General features: G+C 42.4%; 1 protein-coding gene across 10 annotated transcripts in view; it reads left to right on the forward strand.

Annotated features, from left to right (window-relative positions):
• LOC103460160 (5'-AMP-activated protein kinase subunit gamma-1-like) overlaps positions 1-13310 on the forward strand; it is a 43863-nt gene extending 30553 nt beyond the window's left edge. For 7 of the 10 annotated variants that reach the window (XM_081601216.1, XM_081601213.1, XM_081601212.1 and 4 more), the window contains 12 exons: positions 8247-8304; positions 8492-8601; positions 9086-9167; positions 9270-9328; positions 9657-9702; positions 9771-9825; positions 9937-10063; positions 10847-11012; positions 11092-11129; positions 11205-11351; positions 11452-11545; positions 12219-13310. In XM_081601216.1, coding sequence (XP_081457342.1) covers positions 8247-8304; positions 8492-8601; positions 9086-9167; positions 9270-9328; positions 9657-9702; positions 9771-9825; positions 9937-10063; positions 10847-11012; positions 11092-11129; positions 11205-11351; positions 11452-11545; positions 12219-12676 — 1440 coding nt within the window. In that variant the 3' untranslated portion in view covers positions 12677-13310. Of the gene's footprint in view, positions 1-425; positions 913-8246; positions 8305-8491; positions 8602-9085; positions 9168-9269; positions 9329-9656; positions 9703-9770; positions 9826-9936; positions 10064-10846; positions 11013-11091; positions 11130-11204; positions 11352-11451; positions 11546-12218 lie in introns of those variants that run through there. The other 3 variants (XM_081601218.1, XM_081601217.1, XM_081601219.1) reach the window with 3 other exon arrangements.
• The last annotated feature ends 5526 nt before the right edge of the window (positions 13311-18836 follow it).

An 18836-nucleotide genomic window follows, 5' to 3' on the forward strand; every position in this document is an offset into this window, starting at 1 on the left:
ATATGAGTAAAAGAGTAAGTTATCATCATTGCTTCTTTATTTGTGAGAAATAAAAAAACATAATTGCACAAATATTGATTGAAATGGTTATTATTGGAGTTAATAATCAGATGCCAGGAGGATTGTTGTGGTTTCTGACGCTTTTACATGATTAAACGGTCAAATTGACCCACAAACATTATTGCTGTACCTCAGAAACGAACATGACAGGAAAATTAAAGGAAAGTTACAAAACCGTCTCAAAATGTCTGGCCGGGTTTCATCATCACACTGAGGAACGGAAGCGTTGAGCTCCGTGTTCATTTATTTAGCACCGCTGGTTCTGACCAGAGAAGATGAAGTTCTGTTCAGGTTCTGTCAGCTGGGCCCACCCGGACCATTCGTTACAAACGTTATGCTTTTATTTTCATCGCCTTCACCGGAAGTTGGATCAGATTTTTGTTTTGACGGAACGAACAGACTTTTACCGAGTGAAGCGAGTCTTTTTCGAAACTAGCCGAACATTGCCGAGAGCAGGCGGAGGTGTCGGACCGCTCAACGGGCTCTTCCATCCGGACTTAGACCCCTGAAAACCGGCTCCATCTCCGAATAAAAGCCCTGAGGACTGAAGCGGAGAGAAGCCGCTCGGAGCAGCTCATGAACGGAGCCTGACCGGTAGGTGCTAGCTGTGGGCTCATCGGTTTCCAGATTCCCCTTGAAAAGTCTGCCATTTTAGCTGAAAAACCGTCATTATCTATTTCGCTGAACACCCTGGAGAGTCAGACCCGGTGACGTCAGAGCGGACCCGGTTCTGAAAGCATCGGCTGCGGTTTCATCACCGAACCACCGGCAAACACCGAGCCGGGATTACCTGGTGACCAGATGATGCACAACACCAGGATGCTGTCTATGATGCTGCGCACTACCACACAGGTACCGCTGGGCAACTGGTCAGTTAGTGGTGGTTATCTGGTCAGACTGGTGGTTATCTGGCAAGTTAGTGGTTGTCCTGGTAACTAATGGGGAACTCTGGTGGTCAGTAGGTCCAGGCTGCAGAACTAACCGTTTCCACTGAAAGGAAAACCTGGTCCTTCAACTCTGCTGTGGAGCAGCTGAGGGGTTCCTCCAGTTCAACGGTCAAATAATCCCTGAACTGTGACCCCAAATCCTGCCGCACTGACGAGGAAGCTTCATGAATGCAGAGAGAAGGAGGGAGTTCAGATTTAAAAGGCAGCAGCAAAAGCGAAGGAGGCGGATTAGCAGAGCTGGCTGATGGAGGCATCCAGCACATTTTGATGTGGAGTGAGATACCGAGCTATCAGGTTATGATTATCAAACGTCAGCTGTCTTCAGTCAGAGGCTTCTTCAGATTCGTTGCCACACTGACTGCTACTGGAGATACTTCCAGCTCGCCTCTTTAACGACACGAGATGGTTCTTCTTCTTTTTTTTTTTTTATGGCGGTTGGCAAACAACCTTTAGGTGCATTACTGCCACCTCCCAGGTTGGAGTTTGGATCAGAAGCTTATAATCTTCCCATAAAACCCGTTTTCCTAAGAAAATATGAAATACTACAAAAAACGACGTCCCCTGACGATCTCTGAAACATCTAATATCTAACTTATTTTTACTTCTACTTGACTCTCTAAGTAGTTCCTCTCTTTCCCGTATATTTGTTGCATTCTAAGAAAATATGTTGTAGTTTATAATTCTCCACAATAATTACAACAACCTGTATTATGTTTATTAATTAGTTTAAGAGTATTATTTAATCCTGTATGTAGAAATCTTATTCTAGATTAATGTCTTCTTCCTTCTTATTTCTATTACATTTTCTAATGCGCTACTTGAATCTGAACAAATTAAAAACTCTCTTCTTTCCATTTCCTCATTCTAAAGCCATTAAAATGCCATTAACTCACCTGTATACAGTCAGTTTATCAGTTATTCTTTTATTTTTCATAAAATTTTAATCCAGAGCTATAAATGATATACAGTGGGGCAAAAAAGTATTTATTCAGCCACCAATTGTTCAAGTTCTCCCAGTTAAACAGATGAGAGAGGCCTGTAATGTTCATCATAGATGAACCTCAACTATGAGAGACAAAAGGAGAAAAGAAATCCAGAAAATCACATTTTCTGATTTTTAAAGAATTTATTGGCAAAATATGGTGGAAAATAAGTATTTGGTCAATAACAAACATGCAAGATTTCAGGCTCTCACAGTCGTGTAACTTGTTCTGTAAGAGGCTCCTCTGTCCTCCACTTGTTACCTGTATTAATGGCACCTATTTGAACTCGTTATCAGTATAAAACACACCTGGTCACAACCTCAAACAGTCACACTCTAAACTCCACCATGGCCAAAACTAGAGAGCTGTCAAAGGACACCCGAAACAAAATGATAAACCTGCACCTAGCTGGGAATACTGAATCTGCAATAGGTAAACAGCTTGGTGTAAAGAAATCAACTGTGGGATCAATTATTAGAAAATGGAACAAGACCACTGATAATCTCCCTCGATCTGGGGCTCCACCAAGATCACACCCTGTGGGGTCAAAATGATCACAAGAACGGTGAGCAAAAATCCAGAACCACACGGGGGAACCTAGTGAATGACCTGCAGAGAGCTGGGACCAAAGTAACAAAGGCTACCATCAGTAACACACTACGCCGCCAGGGACTCAAACCTGCAGCGCCAGACGTTCCCCCTGCTTAAGCCAGGACATGTCAAGGCCCGTCTCAAGTTTGCTAGAGAGCATTTGGATGATCCAGAAGATGACTGGGAGAATATCATATGGTCAGATGAAACCAAAGTAGAACTTTTTGGTCAAAACTCTACTCGTCGTGTTTGGAGGAGAATGAATGCTGAGTTGCATCCAAAGAACACCATGCCTACTGTGAAGCATGGTGGTGGCAGCATCATGCTTTAGGGCTGTTTTTCTGCCAAGAGACCAGGACGACTGATCCGTGTAAAGGAAGGAATGAATGGGGCCATGTATCGTCACATTTTGAGTGAAAACCTCCTTCCATCAACAAGGGCATTGAAGGTGAAACATTGCTGGGTCTTTCAGCAGGACGATGATCCCACACACATCACCCGGGTAACGAAGGAGTGGCTTCGTAAGACGCATTCAAGGTCCTGGAGTGGCCGAGCCAGTCTCCAGATGTCAACCCCATAGAAAACCTGTGGAGGGAGTTGAAAGTCCGTGTTGTCCAGCGACAGCCCAGAACATCACAGCTCTAGAGAAGATCTGCATGGAGGAATGGGCCAAAATACCAGCAACAGTGTGTGAGAACCTTGTGAAGACTTACAGAAAACGTTTGATCTCTGTCATTGCCAACAAAGGGTATATAACAAAGTATTGAGATGAACTTTTGTTATTGACCAAATACTTATTTTCCACCATATTTTGCAAATAAATTCTTTAAAAATCAGAAAATGTGATTTTCTGGATTTTTTTTCTCCTTTTGTCTCATAGTTGAGGTTCATATCTATGATGAACATTACAGGCCTCTCATCTGTTTAACTGGGAGAACAGTTGGTGGCTGAATAAATACGTTTTTGCCCCACTGTACCTACTTGGTTGTTTAACATTTTAGAGGCATCTGTATATATTTGAATATATTCTGAATATTCTCTGTTTATATAACTCTCCACTTCCTTTTTTCCTAATTGTCTCCCTTTTTCCAATAACTTTAAATCAACTTCATCCTGAACAAGAATCCATGATGGAATAAAAACCACAGGACTAACTAGAACATTATCTATTCTAATATATTTTACTTTATTTAAAATTATCCATCCAAAACTACTAATTTGCTTCTTTTCTTTTTCTTGACCAGGTAGTAATGTCACACATGGAGGATGAGCTTCATCATGTCCTTTAATATTTACCCAGCCTGTTGTTCCTCCATCTCAACCTGGAGCTGATTTCATCGCTACACAAAGTCTTAATGCCTGATATTGTATTTTATCTATTTTTGCCAATAAACTACTTGAAGCTGAATTATATAAAATACATCCATAGTCAAAGACTGACCTAATTAGTCCAATATAAACTGTTTTTAATGCTGTCCTGTCTGCTCCCCACTCTCTGCCTCTCAGACATTTCATAATATTTAAATTATTTTACTTTTTCCCACTATTTTATCTATATGTATTTTCCATGTGAGTTTTTTATCAAACCATATACCCAAATATTTAATTTGCTCTTTTCTTTCTATAATATTCCCATATAATTTAAGATCCACATTAATATTCACCTTCCTATTTGTGAAAACAACAAACTTGGATTTAGATGCTGAGAATCTAAAGCCCAAACTTCTACCTTATTTAAGGCTTCCTGTATTTTCCTGTTTATAAATTCAGTGTTTTTTCCCCTTTTCCAAATGATGCCATCATCTGCTAATAATGAAACACCAAAAGATTTATCTAAACTACTAAAACATCATTAATCATTATAATAAATAACAGGACTTATAACACTGCCTTGGGGAGCGCCATTTTCAACTGGATACTTTGAACTTATTTCCCCTCCTGTTTTAACTCTAATATTTCTTCCAGTTAAGACATTTTTAATCCACCTATATATTTGACCCCTTATGTTAATTTAATCAGCAGTCCTACTTTCATAAACCTTTTCCATCCAAAAAGACTTTTATTAATCTGGTTTCATGATCCAGACATGATGCTGGGTCGATTCTACTTCTGCCTTTTCTAAATCCAAATGGATAAGTTTTAATCTTCTCCTTAGATTATAAGAAATAAATTAACCTGTTATTTACCATTTTATCCAGACATGATGTTGCAGCTGCTGGTCTGTAACTTTGAGCTGAATGTGGATCTTTACCAGGTTTACAAATAGGAATAATTATGGCTTCTGTCCATTTATCAGGTCATGTCCCTTCCTCCCAAGTTTTATTATACAATCCAATAATATTTCTTTACTCACATCACTAAGATTATTTAACATATTATAAGTAACTTGGTCATTACCAGGAGTTGATTTACTAGAATCCCTCAGAGCTTTAATTCTTAAAGGAAAATTTCATATTAATAAAATCACCATATTCTTCATCATTATGAATTAAATCAATATTTTGTTGTTTAGTAGTTTCACGTCCTATTTTTTCTTTATCATTTAGATTTTCTGTATTATGTATTTTTGCAAATACTTTCACTAATACCTCAGCTTTGTTTTCATTATCTATTATAATATTTCCACGATATTTTATTATTGGGAAAAAAGACTCTTTGGAATTCCCAGACATTTTTTAAATATTATTCCAAACTCTGTCTAATGCAGTTTTTCCTCAAAGATTCACAATATTTCATTTTCCTGACTTCCGCCTGTTTTCTTTCATAATTTATTAGATTTTGGAAACAAATTATTTTCTTAAGTGTTTTAAAAACCTTATTTCTTTGTTTAATTACTATTGAAGATTCTGGTGTAAACCAGGGAACTATATTCTTTTTAATACCACTGAATAGATGTTTTAGCTGAGTTAATAATACATTTGGTCATTTCTGAGTTTAATTCATTTAATCTACATTTTCCAAACTTACCCCAATCTGCCTTCTCAAATTTCCACCTCCCATCAGGTTCTGCCTGGTCTTGGTCTGTATCTATACCTATATTGATAAAAATGGATAATGATCACTCCCCATATACCAGCAGCAGACTGAGACCCCAGATCAATAGCAGAGTCTTTGCCCCTCATAAAGCCTTCAGCATTATTTAAAATGACCAAATCTTTTTCTTCTTTTCTCCTCTAAAGTCCATTATAATCATCCTGATCTCCCCATAAAGGGCATTAAAATCCCCACACCAAACTATTTCCCTCCCCAGTGTTTAAGATTGTTTCAAGTTTAGATTTATCTAATTGTTTACAATTAATATTCCCATCATTTGTATAAATTTCTACAGCATAAAGTTCCAGGTCTGACAGTATTTCATCTGAATAAATGTAATGTTTTCCTTTAAGAATATAGCACAATATACCACCCCGTTAATCCGTCTTTACGTAAAACTGAATAATCCTGAATATTAAACTGTAATGATGTTTGAGCCACGATTCCTGAATGAATATTTGATCAGGTTTTGGGTTCAGATTATTAATGAAGCCTTTAAATTCCTGACCATTTGCTGCTGGACTGCGATGTTTCCATTGTGATATTATGTGATGGTTGGAGACGCCTCAGGTCAGATGATCCTTCACCTGTTGGAGTTCATCATGAATCTTTGACCTTAAAAATGTAATAGCTGCTTTCACTATGATTTTTATTTTTTGCTTGTTTTGAGCAATTTCTGATATATGCAAGAAAAGGAGTCAATTTTTCTAACGTGATGTTACCCTGATTATCGTCTGCCACTGTCTTCCTGTCATAACTTGTTATTGTAGGAGTGTTTTCAGTATTTTTCACCTGTTTCTCTGCTTCTGCATAAGTAATTCTGTTTTCAGTTTTTACTTTTTGAACTTCAGCTGCCTCTTTCCTTACTGTGCATCCTGCATGATTTCCTCCAGTCACAACATTTCACAGGGTTATTTCAATCAATCAATCAATCAATCAAATTTTATTTGTATAGCACATTTCAGCAGCAAGGCATTTCAAAGTGCTTTACACAACCAAAACAAAAACAGAAATAAACAGTGAGAAAGAGAGAAAATTAAAAAATAAATAAAAAATAAAAAAAAAAACAAACTCCCTTACCAGAGGACGCCGCCGTCCCACACAGAATTTAACTAACTTATAGTTAGAGGAGTCTGCCCTCCCGCGGACTTTAACTGGTTCCATTCCATTTCCATTCCACTTTAATTTTCATCGTTTTCCACCCTCATTTTTCACTTTCTTCCCCATACATAAAAGAAATATGTAAAAAAAAAAAAAAAAAAAAAATTAAAAACATTAAAGACATAAAAACATGGAAGACATCAAAGCCCGCACTCTAACCCTAATTTAGCCATAAGCAACTCTAAACAGGTGGGTTTTAAGTTGAGATTTAAAGGCACCCAGTGTTTCAGCTGTTTTACAGTTTTCTGGAAGTTTGTTCCAAATCTGTGGTGCATAGAAACTGAATGCTGCTTCTCCTCGTCTGGTTCTGGTTCTGGGGATGCAGAGCAGAACCAGAAGATCTGAGGGGTCTAATTATTTCCACCCACCATGAGGATGTTCGCCTCCACATCCACCTGTTTCCCTTTACACACGTTTGCTGCATGTTTATAGCACCTGAGCGGTGGAGGGATATGCTGCCTTACATTAAAGCTCATGTATCCAATCATCACTTTATCAGGCAGAGTTTTATCTTTGAAATCCAGTAGTACAGACGTACTGTCCATTTTCTCTCCATTCCTAAAAGCCTGCAGTCGTTTGATGCCTGTAATTTCTCCTCCTTTGATTATTTAGCTCCTCCAAACTTTCTCCTACAGGGATTCTGATATTACTCCTCTTTCGTCCCCAACAACCTTCCTTTCCAGCACTTCCTTTTTACACCATTTGTAATTTTAGAGCTTTATTCTTCAGGATTTTACAAATGATGAGCAGACTTCCATCTCTTAACACTTTAGCTAGTTCTCCATCTCCAATAGCTCTAAGTCCACTTGACAAACTAACATGGCTCACTCCAAACATATCCTGTCCCGTCTTAAATTTTAATATAACTTTAAACTCTTCCATCATTGCTTTCTTCCTTATTTCAGCCGATTCTTCCTCATCCTCAAAAGATCTTTTCTAGTATTTATTCCCTTTTAGCCTCATCTCTCCCTCCTCCCCCTCTTCTACTTTCTACCACAGACCAGAGCCTGTATCCATATTCTCATCCTCCAAATTTCCTCCACTACTACTTGCCATCTTGAGCTGCTCACAACCCGGATTATGCCAAAAACCACCTTTGGATTAATTTATTAGACGCCGATAGACGTTTAGACAAAATCTGCGTCTCCTCGCCAGAGAAGATCCTCCGCCACCAAACCAGCTGTAGCTCCTTCAGACCAACTGCAGCTCTACTGGGATGATCTGAGGTCTGCCAACATTTAAAGCAGAGTTTCTCAACGGGGGCAGTACCGCCCCCTGGGGGGCGTTCAGAGGACGGCAGGGGGTAAGGGACCTGGATAATGGACAGGGGGGGCGCTGGCCCAAGAAAGGTTGAGAAACACTGATTTAAAGTTTCTCTTTGGATGAACAGAGTAGCAGGAAGTGATGCAGGCAGAGTCATAAAGATGGTTTATTGGGAAGATGCCTCACTCTGTCTGTGTTTTCCGTCCAGGTGGAGGTCCCTGGCGGCATGTCGGAGCAGCCGGATCAGACGGACCCCGGAGATGCCGGTAAGGTTCCTCTAATCCCTCAACTCTCCGTCGGGTCGGCAGGTTCTGCAGCCAGGTGGGAGGTTGCCATGGCAACAGACGGCTCAGAAGCAGAACCAGCTGACTGGACAGTTGAAAGGACGGCACCAGTAATGATAATCTGGGCAACAGGATCGGTTCTGACCCGTGATTCCGTTCTGTGGTCCAGGGTCCGAGGAGTCGGAGAGAGACATCTACATGCGCTTCATGAAGTGCCACAAGTGCTACGACATCGTCCCCACCAGCTCCAAACTGGTGGTGTTTGACACAACGCTGCAGGTGAGACCAGAACCACGTTGGGTTCTGATGGGTTCTGTTGCAACGGCAGCTGTGTTCATTACTGAGCCTGGTTTTAATCTGCCTCATGATTCAGATACCAGACCTCCCAGCACTTCTGGGTCGGCCCGGTTCTGATCTGTAGGCCCTTCTGGGTCGGCCCGGTTCTGATCTGTAGGCCATTCTGGGTCGGCCCGGTTCTGATCTGTAGGCCATTCTGGGTCGGCCCAGTTCTGATCTGTAGGCCATTCTGGGTCGGCCCGGTTCTGATCTGTAGGCCATTCTGGGTCGGCCCGGTTCTGATCTGTAGGCCATTCTGGGTCGGCCCGGTTCTGATCTGTAGGCCATTCTGGGTCGGCCCGGTTCTGATCTGTAGGCCATTCTGGGTCGGCCCGGTTCTGATCTGTAGGCCATTCTGGGTCGGCCCGGTTCTGATCTGTAGGCCCTTCTGGGTCGGCCCGGTTCTGGTTGGGCGTTGTCGTTGCAGGTGAAGAAGGCCTTCTTCGCGCTGGTGGCTAACGGGGTGAGAGCTGCTCCTCTGTGGGAGAGCAAGAAGCAAAGCTTTGTGGGTAAGAGTACCTGGCTTCCTGTTGAACCTTCACAATAAAAGCCTGACGCATGTCTCACCTGATGAAGATGATGACGATGGTAACAGGCGGTTTTTGTTCCAGGAATGTTGACCATCACAGACTTCATCAACATCCTGACCAGATACTATAAATCCCCCATGGTAACACACACACACACACACACACACACACACACACACACACACACACACACACACCTATTTCTGTGTTTGAACAGGTGTTTTGTTGTCATAGCAACAGGTTATTTGACACATGAAAATCGAGCTCTGATTGGTTGTTGGAGCTGCAGGTGTTAAACTGCTGAAGGTTTCTGTGGAACATGAAACCAGACGGGTTCTGCTGACCTCTGAGTCACTTGACCTCTGACCCCTCCACCTCTCTGAACCTCTGTGAACCTCTGCCCTGCATCATTGCTGCCGTCTCAGTGTGTTTTTTCCAGGTGTGTCTCTCAGGTGTGTGTGTGTCCAGGTGCAGATCTATGAGCTGGAGGAGCATAAGATCGAGACGTGGAGAGGTAAGAGCCGACCGACCCGAAGCATCTGGAAAAGCCCTGAGAGTAACGTTTGCCTTCCATGTTCACAGAGCTGTACCTGCAGGAGACCTTCAAACCTCTGGTGCACATCTCACCTGACGCCAGGTAGATTCCCCAGGTCATCCAGAGAACATGGAGGTTCTGCTGGACCGCTGGTCAGACCAGAGTTCCTCCTGAAGGCAGAGCAGCAGCGGCTGATTCTCTCTCCCCCCCCAGTGTGTTCGAAGCGGTTCACTCCCTGATAAAGAACAAGATCCACCGGCTTCCTGTCATCGATCCGATCAGCGGCAACGCTCTCTACATCCTGACTCACAAGCGGATCCTGAAGTTCCTGCAGCTCTTTGTGAGTCTGGGGGCGAGTTAGAGGAGTGAGTTAGGGGGGTGAGAGCTTTTCTACCCAAGACGTTCAGAGAGACGATGAAAGAGGCTTTCAGGGTCAGACTCTTGGGCGACACCTGCAGGGCATGTTGTGAAACTGTTGATTCTGTAAACACAAATGCCCGTCTAGCTGCTGACCTCACTAGGCACCACCCTCTGCCTCCATATGTAGGAAGGTTCTGAACAGGCTACTGTTAAGGTTCAGTTAGCAGAGAGTCGGTTCTCTTGGATACCAACTCACTGCAGCGCTGCTGCTTGGTTGTTCTGTCTTCAGTGCTTCCAGTTAGCCTTCCTGGTTCTACTGGTCAGCCTCCAGTTTCAGAAGGTTCCACCAGAGTTCCTCTAAGTTCTGCAGCTCTTCCTCTGCTACACAGCACCGTTTTGTCTACACCACACCTTGCTAACAGCACGGTTTCCCTCAGTGTTTCATAAGCCTGGCAGGCCACCAGACTTTACTTGTGCCCCCACCAGGCTTAGCATTGCTTATTTACCTAAGTGTTTTTAAAATGTTTGCATTTGTTAAGACTTTATTGTTGGCGTTAAAGTGTAACACATGATTATCAAGTGATATTTTCAAATTTCCTGTCAACTTTAAACATTTTTAATTGAAAAACACAGGATGAATGACTGATTAGCAGGTTTTCTGGGGGAAACTTTGCTGTGCCTCTTTGTCTCCAACTACGTCTTCCTCTCTTGTGGAGATTGACTTTACTCCTTGTCTCCTGACCTGTACCCCCTCCTGCCTCAGGTGTGTGAGATGCACATGCCAGCCTTCATGAAGCAGACACTGGAGGAACTGGGAGTGGGAACGTACTCCAACATTGCCTACATCCACCCCGACACGCCGCTCATCATGGCCCTGTCTGTGTTCACACAGCGCCGGGTCTCTGCGCTGCCCGTTGTGGATCACAGCGGTAAGCAGCTGTTTCCGTCGTCCTGTTAAGAGTAGATTTCTGAGAGATTCTGATGAGCTGGGATCCTGTCTGCCTGCAGGGAAGGTGGTGGACATCTACTCCAAGTTTGACGTGATTGTGAGTATTTCCGTCCTCCACTGGTTCTGGAGAAGTTGTCAGATTTCTGATGGATGGACTGCGGTGCTTGTGCAGAACCTGGCAGCTGAGAAGACTTACAACAATCTGGATGTGACGGTCACCCAGGCTCTAAGACACAGATCGCAGTACTTTGAAGGCGTCATGAAGTGCAACAAGCTGGAAACACTGGAGACCATCGTGGACCGGATCGTGAAGGCTGAGGTACCAGGATACAGAAGGTGTCAACAAGTTTCAAGGTTTTTACTGTAAAAGGTGCTTCAAAGGCCCAAATCTAGTTGATTTTGAGTCTTTGTGTTTGCAGGTCCACAGGCTGGTCGTGGTTGACGATGAGTCTCACATCATTGGCATCGTGTCGTTGTCGGACATCTTGCAGGCGCTGGTCCTGATGCCTGCTGGTACGAACTGTATTTACTGTCTGTTCAGGATTCAGCCTGTCAGTAGATCCTTCAGGAACTGATGATCTAGGTTTCTGTCTGCAGAACGTCTCAGTAGAGACAGGCTTTCCCCCAGTGCTTTATAAGCCTGGCAGCCCGCCATGCTTCACTAGCCCCCCTGCCAGGCCAAGCATTGCTTGGTTTTGATTTTAGAAAAATGAATAATTAAAAAAAAGTAGTTTTTTTGTTGTTGTTTTTTTAAACTAATTTAATCCGTTTTGAAAGCATCTCTGTTGCTCTGATCATTTCACTGGCGGAGCAAATTTCTTCGTAAAAGATAAGTTCATAGCTATGCATTTAAAGCTGGAGAGCAGACCAATTTATGGCCCCTGAAGCCCTGGGGGCCCCATGGAGCCGCCGACTTAATCTGGATTAAACACAAGTGCAAATAATTGATATTCATTTTAATTGTATTTTTTGATTTGCTGTTTTTAAACAACAAATATAGTTGTGGGTTTAAACATGGAGATGTTTTCCTTAACGTATAATTACACTGATGGATTAACCATTTCCTGTCAATTTAACCCCTTCATGCCAAACATGGTGGAGCCCACAGCTTCACTGGGGGAAACCCTGCAGCAGAACCAGAACCAGAACCAACTGGGCCTTCATCCGTGTGTCTCTGTGTTTCCAGGACTGGGGAGGAAGGAGTCCATCACCTCCCAACCAGAACCCCTGAACCCAGCGGAACCAGAACCAGCAGCTCCAAATGGGTCAGACCAGGACCCGGTTCTGGAGCTGGAGGCAGAAAGCATCCCGGGACCAGCAGGCGACCCAGAGACAGAAACCGAAACAGATCACAATCAGGACCAGGACCAGGACCAGGACCAAGATCAGAACCAGAACCAGGACCAGGACCAAGACCAAGATCAGAACCAGAACCAGGACCAGGACCAGGACCAGGACCAAGACCAGAACCAGAACCAGGACCAAGACCAGAACCAGAACCAGGACCAAGACCAGAACCAGGACCAAGACCAGAACCAGAACCAAGACCAGGTACCAGAAACTGAACTGGACCCGGATCCCCAAGGAGCCACAGAGGAAGCTCCTGAGAGGAGCCAGCAGGGGGAGCCAGAGGAGGGGAAGTGACATCATCACAGTGCTTCCCCTTGGACTCTGACGATCCGCCGCGCTCGGGTCAAACCACAGAAGAAGAATCAGGACAGGGTGGACTGTGATTGGACTGCTGCTTAGGTGGGTGGAGCCAGACTAACATGCTGGAGCCAATCAGAGGAATGTTCTGGTTCTGCCTGCTGGGTTCTGGAAGAGCTTCAGGAAGTTTGGTTTGTCACTGCAGCCTCATAACAGCCATGAAGCTCGACCAGAACCAGAACCGGGTCACCCTGAACATCTGGACTTTCTGATGGTGGAGAAACATTTGAATGAGCCAATCACTGTTGAGCTGCTGCATCATTTCCTGTTTCACTGACGTGGCCAATCACATGTCGTTACTTTGGTGGAAAATGACTTTATTCTGGAAAGTGTTGTTTCTATTTCCTGCTGTGCTGTAAGGGGGCGGAGCCTCGGACAGTTTGGACCAATCAGATGACAGAATATTTAACTTTGTATGTTCATATTTTACTGTTCCCATAGAGACGGAGAAATGTAGTATTTAACAGCTGTGACGTTGCCATGGTGCGTCTGTGACATCACAGTTTCCATGGAGATGTGTAGTGAGTCGCTTTGCTGCTGCTGTGAAAACGAATTAAACCTGCTGATGTGAGATCTGCCAGTCTGGTTTTACTGGGAGCCTTTATGTGGCGGTAATGACAGGAAGGAGGCTGCATGTGCAGCATCCAACTGTCAAACTGGAACATGGAGGAATTTCAGCATAGCAGTAAATTAATAATACCTACATTTCCTCGTTTCATTGAGTTAATGGACTTATTCTGTGGATGACATGTACAATTATACGCTAATCTTTTACATACGCTAAATTTTTGTACGTAAAAAATAACATGCAAGGTCAATGTAAATCTGATTAAGTCAGATTTCACCAGCTATGAACCTCATCGCACGTCGTTGGTCTAACTGGTTCCATCCCTGCTCCAAAATGGCCAAATGGACCCAGAACCAGACAGAACCTTGAATGCAGTCACCTGGACGGGTCCATCAGTGGCAGAACCCAAGTCCACCTGGCTGCAGCAAACAAAGGGTGGGGATGGACCTCCGGAACTGAAGGGGGCGCCATTTCCTATATTATCTGCTTTTTATTTTCTTTTGAAATCTGTTATAGTTTCATCTTTAAAAAGGAGTTTCACTCTCAGCATGTATTTTAAATGTATTTACTTCAGCGCAGCTCACAATTCACTTAGTTGCATCTTTTTCTGTCTACTACTGCCTCTAGTGGCGTGGGGTGGTAACACAACTAACATAACACTAAATGAGGATAGCACCAAATCTTTATTATTTACTATTAATTCCAACATCACTGGCACCATAAAAAATTAATTCTCTAAGAGACCATAATTTTTATTCTCTGAACGATGTAGAGCTAATTAAATGACGTAAACAAGACCTTTTTACGTTATAAATAAGATCTATGTATCTGTCAATTATAGGAAGAACAAAATAAATAAAGAGACAAAAAACATGAACTATAATAAAAACCATTTAAATGTATAGATAAGAAACTTAATTGAGCAAAAGTCAATAACAAACAAATCTGGTTGTTAAACGTTTTTGCTTTTATTGTGCCATAAATATTATTCTGAGTTTTTGTTGGTAGAGACTTTTGTACAGGAAAAAATGAGATTAAACTATTTAATCTATCAAGGTGGAAATTTTCCTTTGACTCAATAAAATTAAATAAAACACATTAATAGAATCACAATATCAGAAATTTGTGCATCGAGCAAAACACTTAGCATGCTAAAGGTAAATGTAAAGTTTGGCTAACAACAATTATTGCACTGTCAATAAATGACTTGTCATCAATGTTCTTAGTTGCCAGGGGAAACGGTAACGCCTTGATGAGCTCAGAGGTCAAACTAATGAAAAGAGGATGGATGATCTCTGCTGAAATATTTCTCCGTCTTCTATGTTCCTTCAGCAAACAGTTGAGTCGTTTTTGGTTTCACCACCTGATATTTTACCTGCCATTGAAATAATTCTTAAAGTTAGTCTGTTAGCTCATGCAGGGCCACCGCCGGGAATCCTGGGCGCCCGACAAAACATGGTCCCTCCCCATGAGCAACAGTTTGAAGCAACGTGCAAAATACACATAAAGCACTTCAGACGTCTCAAAATGTCATGTAGTTGCATTTTATTCAAGCTGCAGTATAACTTTAATAAAAAATGTTTCTCCATATTTGTTAAAGCTGCCACCATGTAGCAGTTTGTTATGAGACAGATAATCTGTGAAATCAATCTCCTCCATCTGCTTCCTGAATTACTATTACTGGTTCACCGTTCTGACCAAAACAACCAATCAGAACCAGGAGGAGGGTCTTAGCGCTCAGTGTTGTAGTACTCGAGATCGGTCTCGGTCTCAGGACCAGTTTTTGATGGTCTCGGTCTCAGGACCAGTTTTTGATGGTCTCGGTCTCAGGACCAGTTTTTGATGGTCTCGGTCTCAGGACCAGTTTTTGATGGTCTCGGTCTCAGGACCAGTTTTTGATGGTCTCGGTCTCAGGACCAGTTTTTGATGGTCTCGGTCTCAGGACCAGTTTTTGATGGTCTCGGTCTCAGGACCAGTTTTTGATGGTCTCGGTCTCAGGGCCATTTTATGATGGTCTCGGTCTCAGGCGCTGAGGACTCGGCATTTTATTTCAAGACCAGTCGAGGCCGCAACTGTGAAAATATCACTAAACGTTCAGCAAACTGTCCAGTTTATTTGTTAACATCTTTGTTTTCAGTGGATGCAAAACGCACCGATTAAAATCCAACCAATAACATGTTTCTGTTACTCCCCACCTTTCACTCGCACGCGGCTCCAGACATGCGCAGTGGTTTCCTCTCAGCGGCCGAAGATTTGTCTAATCGTCAGTAATATAATAGCTGCATCAATCATCAGAAATCCGATGGCCACAGCTAAACTCAGCAGCGCTTCGCTTTCACAGACGGTGGGGACTAGGTCTAACTTTTTTCATCACTTAGAAAAGTATCTCAAAGAAGATAAGCTCCATTGACGTGATGTTAGCAAAGCTAGCTGTACAGAGACACATAAGCATTGTGATGAAAAAAAGTCACTCACTGCTCTGAATTATTGTGCGGAGATGTTGACTGACTTGTTGCATATATGGGACAACGCTGTGTCCAAAAGTCTGCAATGTAGTGATGCAACATTCAGGAGCAGAACGATTCTTCTGCACGTCTCTTTACTTATTAGATAGCATACATCAGAGGTTCCCAAACTGTGGGGCGCGCCCCATAGAGGGGGCGCCGTGCCATTGCAGGGGGGGGCACGGGAAGCCGTTTGGATGAAAAAGAGAAACAAACAATAAAAAAAAAACCATGAACCCTGTATGCGCTGGGTTTTTACTTTAGAACGGCCAAGTCTCTGTTATTCCTCTGTCAGTTTGATACAGTAGGTGTTTCCACACTAACCATATGTGTGTCCTCTGTCACTTTCATCAGCAGTTAAAACTGTTTAATCCATTGTTAACATGTGGTAATCTGTTTTTCCGTGCCGCCTTTAAACGCAACATGAGCGCTACGACGCTGGGTTTCCACCTGTATGGCAGTGAAGGAGACCTGCTGCTGCTGGGCGGAGCTGCTCAGGTGTGTTAGAATCATGGAAGCAAACCAGCAAAACGCAAAGAACTTTTCACAGTTTCCCCCCAAACTAACAAACTGTTTAGTGAAGCTGCTTGATGCAGGTAAAGTTAGCTAAAAGATGACTAGCTAGAAACAGTTTGGGAACCACTGATATAAGGGAAATGACGTGAAAGAAGCACAAAGTTTCCAACCTAATAATAAAGAAACATTGATCTAAAAACATTTTTACTTTCAGTTCCACTCTGTTGTGGAAATTAACACAAATATTCTATGAAAACATAAAAAACTGCATTTATATTGTATCTTTGTTTAAAACATTAATAGGTTCTTGATCAATTTAGCCAGCATTATTAAATAATAATGTATGTATTATTAAGGAGTAAGAAGATCAAGGTTTCAAGAGAAATGGAAAAAAAGAAAAGAGAATCCCAAAGACCTGCAGGAGAAACTGTTTAGTTTGATGAAACCAAATATGACGACCCCCCCGCCCCCCCTCAAAAACACATCGTTCAACCACAGAGCTATTTGTAGGGGGGGGGTAGAAAATGTTTAGAAACCACTGGGGGGGCGCAGGACAAAAGGTTTGGGAACTACTGGCATACAAGTATCTACTTCTTGCTTGTTGCTCCGTGGTCAGTGTTCATAGTTGAGTGTCAGGGTTTTGCCTCAGTTGCTGTTTAATGGTGCAGATGGTTTCTGACATGAGCAACATGGGTAAACACCCAGGGCGTTATGTTTTTAGGGATGGCACGAGACCACCGCAAACAAAACTCTTTGTTCTGCTTTGCACAGAGATGGAAGCAATGCAGAACAAAGAGTTTGTTAAATTTAATATTTGTTAAATGTATTAAGTATTTAATATCTATGTGTTCTTATGGGAACGTGGATCTTTCAGATCAATTTGAGAAGTAATTTTGATGATATTTTACATCTTATTGTGTCATGTAGCGCGGGACGCTGGTCCTGGTCTTGTCTTGGTCTCGGGTTAGGTGGTCTTGAACACAACACTGTTAGTGCTGTCAATCATCCTCATTCACTCACTGCTAAATGTGCTAATGGTGGAGAAACAACTAATCATTACAAGAAACCGTTTATCTGCCATCATTGGTAGCTATGCTAACTAAACTGAGCATTCAGTTTGAATCTGCACAGCTCTGTGCTATGCTAGCTGCAGCACAGCTCTGTGCTATGCTAGCTGCAGCACGACACAGAGTGAGGGGGAGGAAGGATGAGCAGCACCACATGAGATGGTGATCGACAGCACTAAAACTCTCCTGCCTCTGACTGGTTGTTTCTAGCACAGCGAGAAGGCAGAGGAAATTGATTTTTCACAGATTGCCTCTCATGCAGGGGTGAAAGTAGTTTTAAACTCTTGGGGGTAGTGTGACAAAACCCCCAAAAAACAATATACACTGCTCAAAAAAATAAAGGGAACACTTAAACAACACAATATAACTCCAAGTAAATCAAACTGTCCACTTAGGAAGCAACACTGATTGACAACGGGGGGCCCTGGTCGGGTCAATCAGTGTTGCTTCCTAAGTGGACAGTTTGATTTCACAGAAGTTTGATTTACTTGGAGTTATATTGTGTTGTTTAAGTGTTCCCTTTATTTTTTTAGCAGCATATATATATATATATATATATATATATATATATATATATATATATATATATATATATATATATAAAGCTGGTAGCTCTTGAATTGCTACAAAATAAATCTGTATTTCCTCCTTCAGCCCACTGGCTGTAATGTTGACACCTTGAGATGCCATGAGACCTAAATCCTGAACATCATGGCATGGAGAGCATCCCAGTTTTCCAGGTCTGGCATATAACCATTCATTTTATCTGTTAAACTGGTTCTACTGGTCCTGTGTCCAGACAGAGATAATCAGTAGCCCAGCATCATGACCTGTTGGTTCTGAAGATCCTGCAGCTTCTCTTCCTAACATGGCGCCTCCTCACCCTGACTCTCATACTGACAGGAGGAACCACAGAGCTCTGTTAGGTTAAAGCTCATCTTCTGAAGTTGGGATGTTTTTCCTCCAACAGGTTCCAGAGGAATCACCTCAAACCAGATGTTGGACTGGATTTTATTTCATTTGTGAATGTTCGAGTTTCAGCAGTGGAGCTATAAAGGTTATTATTTTGGAGAAAATCTCATCAACATTAATATTTTCACTAAATAAGAGGCAAAAAAAATTGATAGAGGAAAAGCCTCTCAGACTCTGAGCTCAAAGCGAGATCCCAGAGAGCAATAAAACTATTATTTTTGAATTAGACAATTAAATTTCACGTAATTATTGCGGTAGAAGCCATTTGTTTGTTAAATACTTAAACATATTTACTGTGTTTGTTTGTTGTGAATGACTTTAGTCACACAGATCGAGGTAATTAGTCCAAGTTTGTCGTATGTAGGACGTTCAGAAACTACAGCAGCTGTGATGAGACACAGCAAAGGTAAAACTACCTGAACAGGTGATCAACTCTAAACCACTCGCACCTTTTTACTCTCTCTCTCTCT

The sequence above is a fragment of the Poecilia reticulata genome, chromosome 20 (assembly GCF_904066995.2).
Source record: "Poecilia reticulata chromosome 20, P_reticulata-male-v2, whole genome shotgun sequence".
NCBI lineage: Eukaryota > Metazoa > Chordata > Actinopteri > Cyprinodontiformes > Poeciliidae > Poecilia > Poecilia reticulata.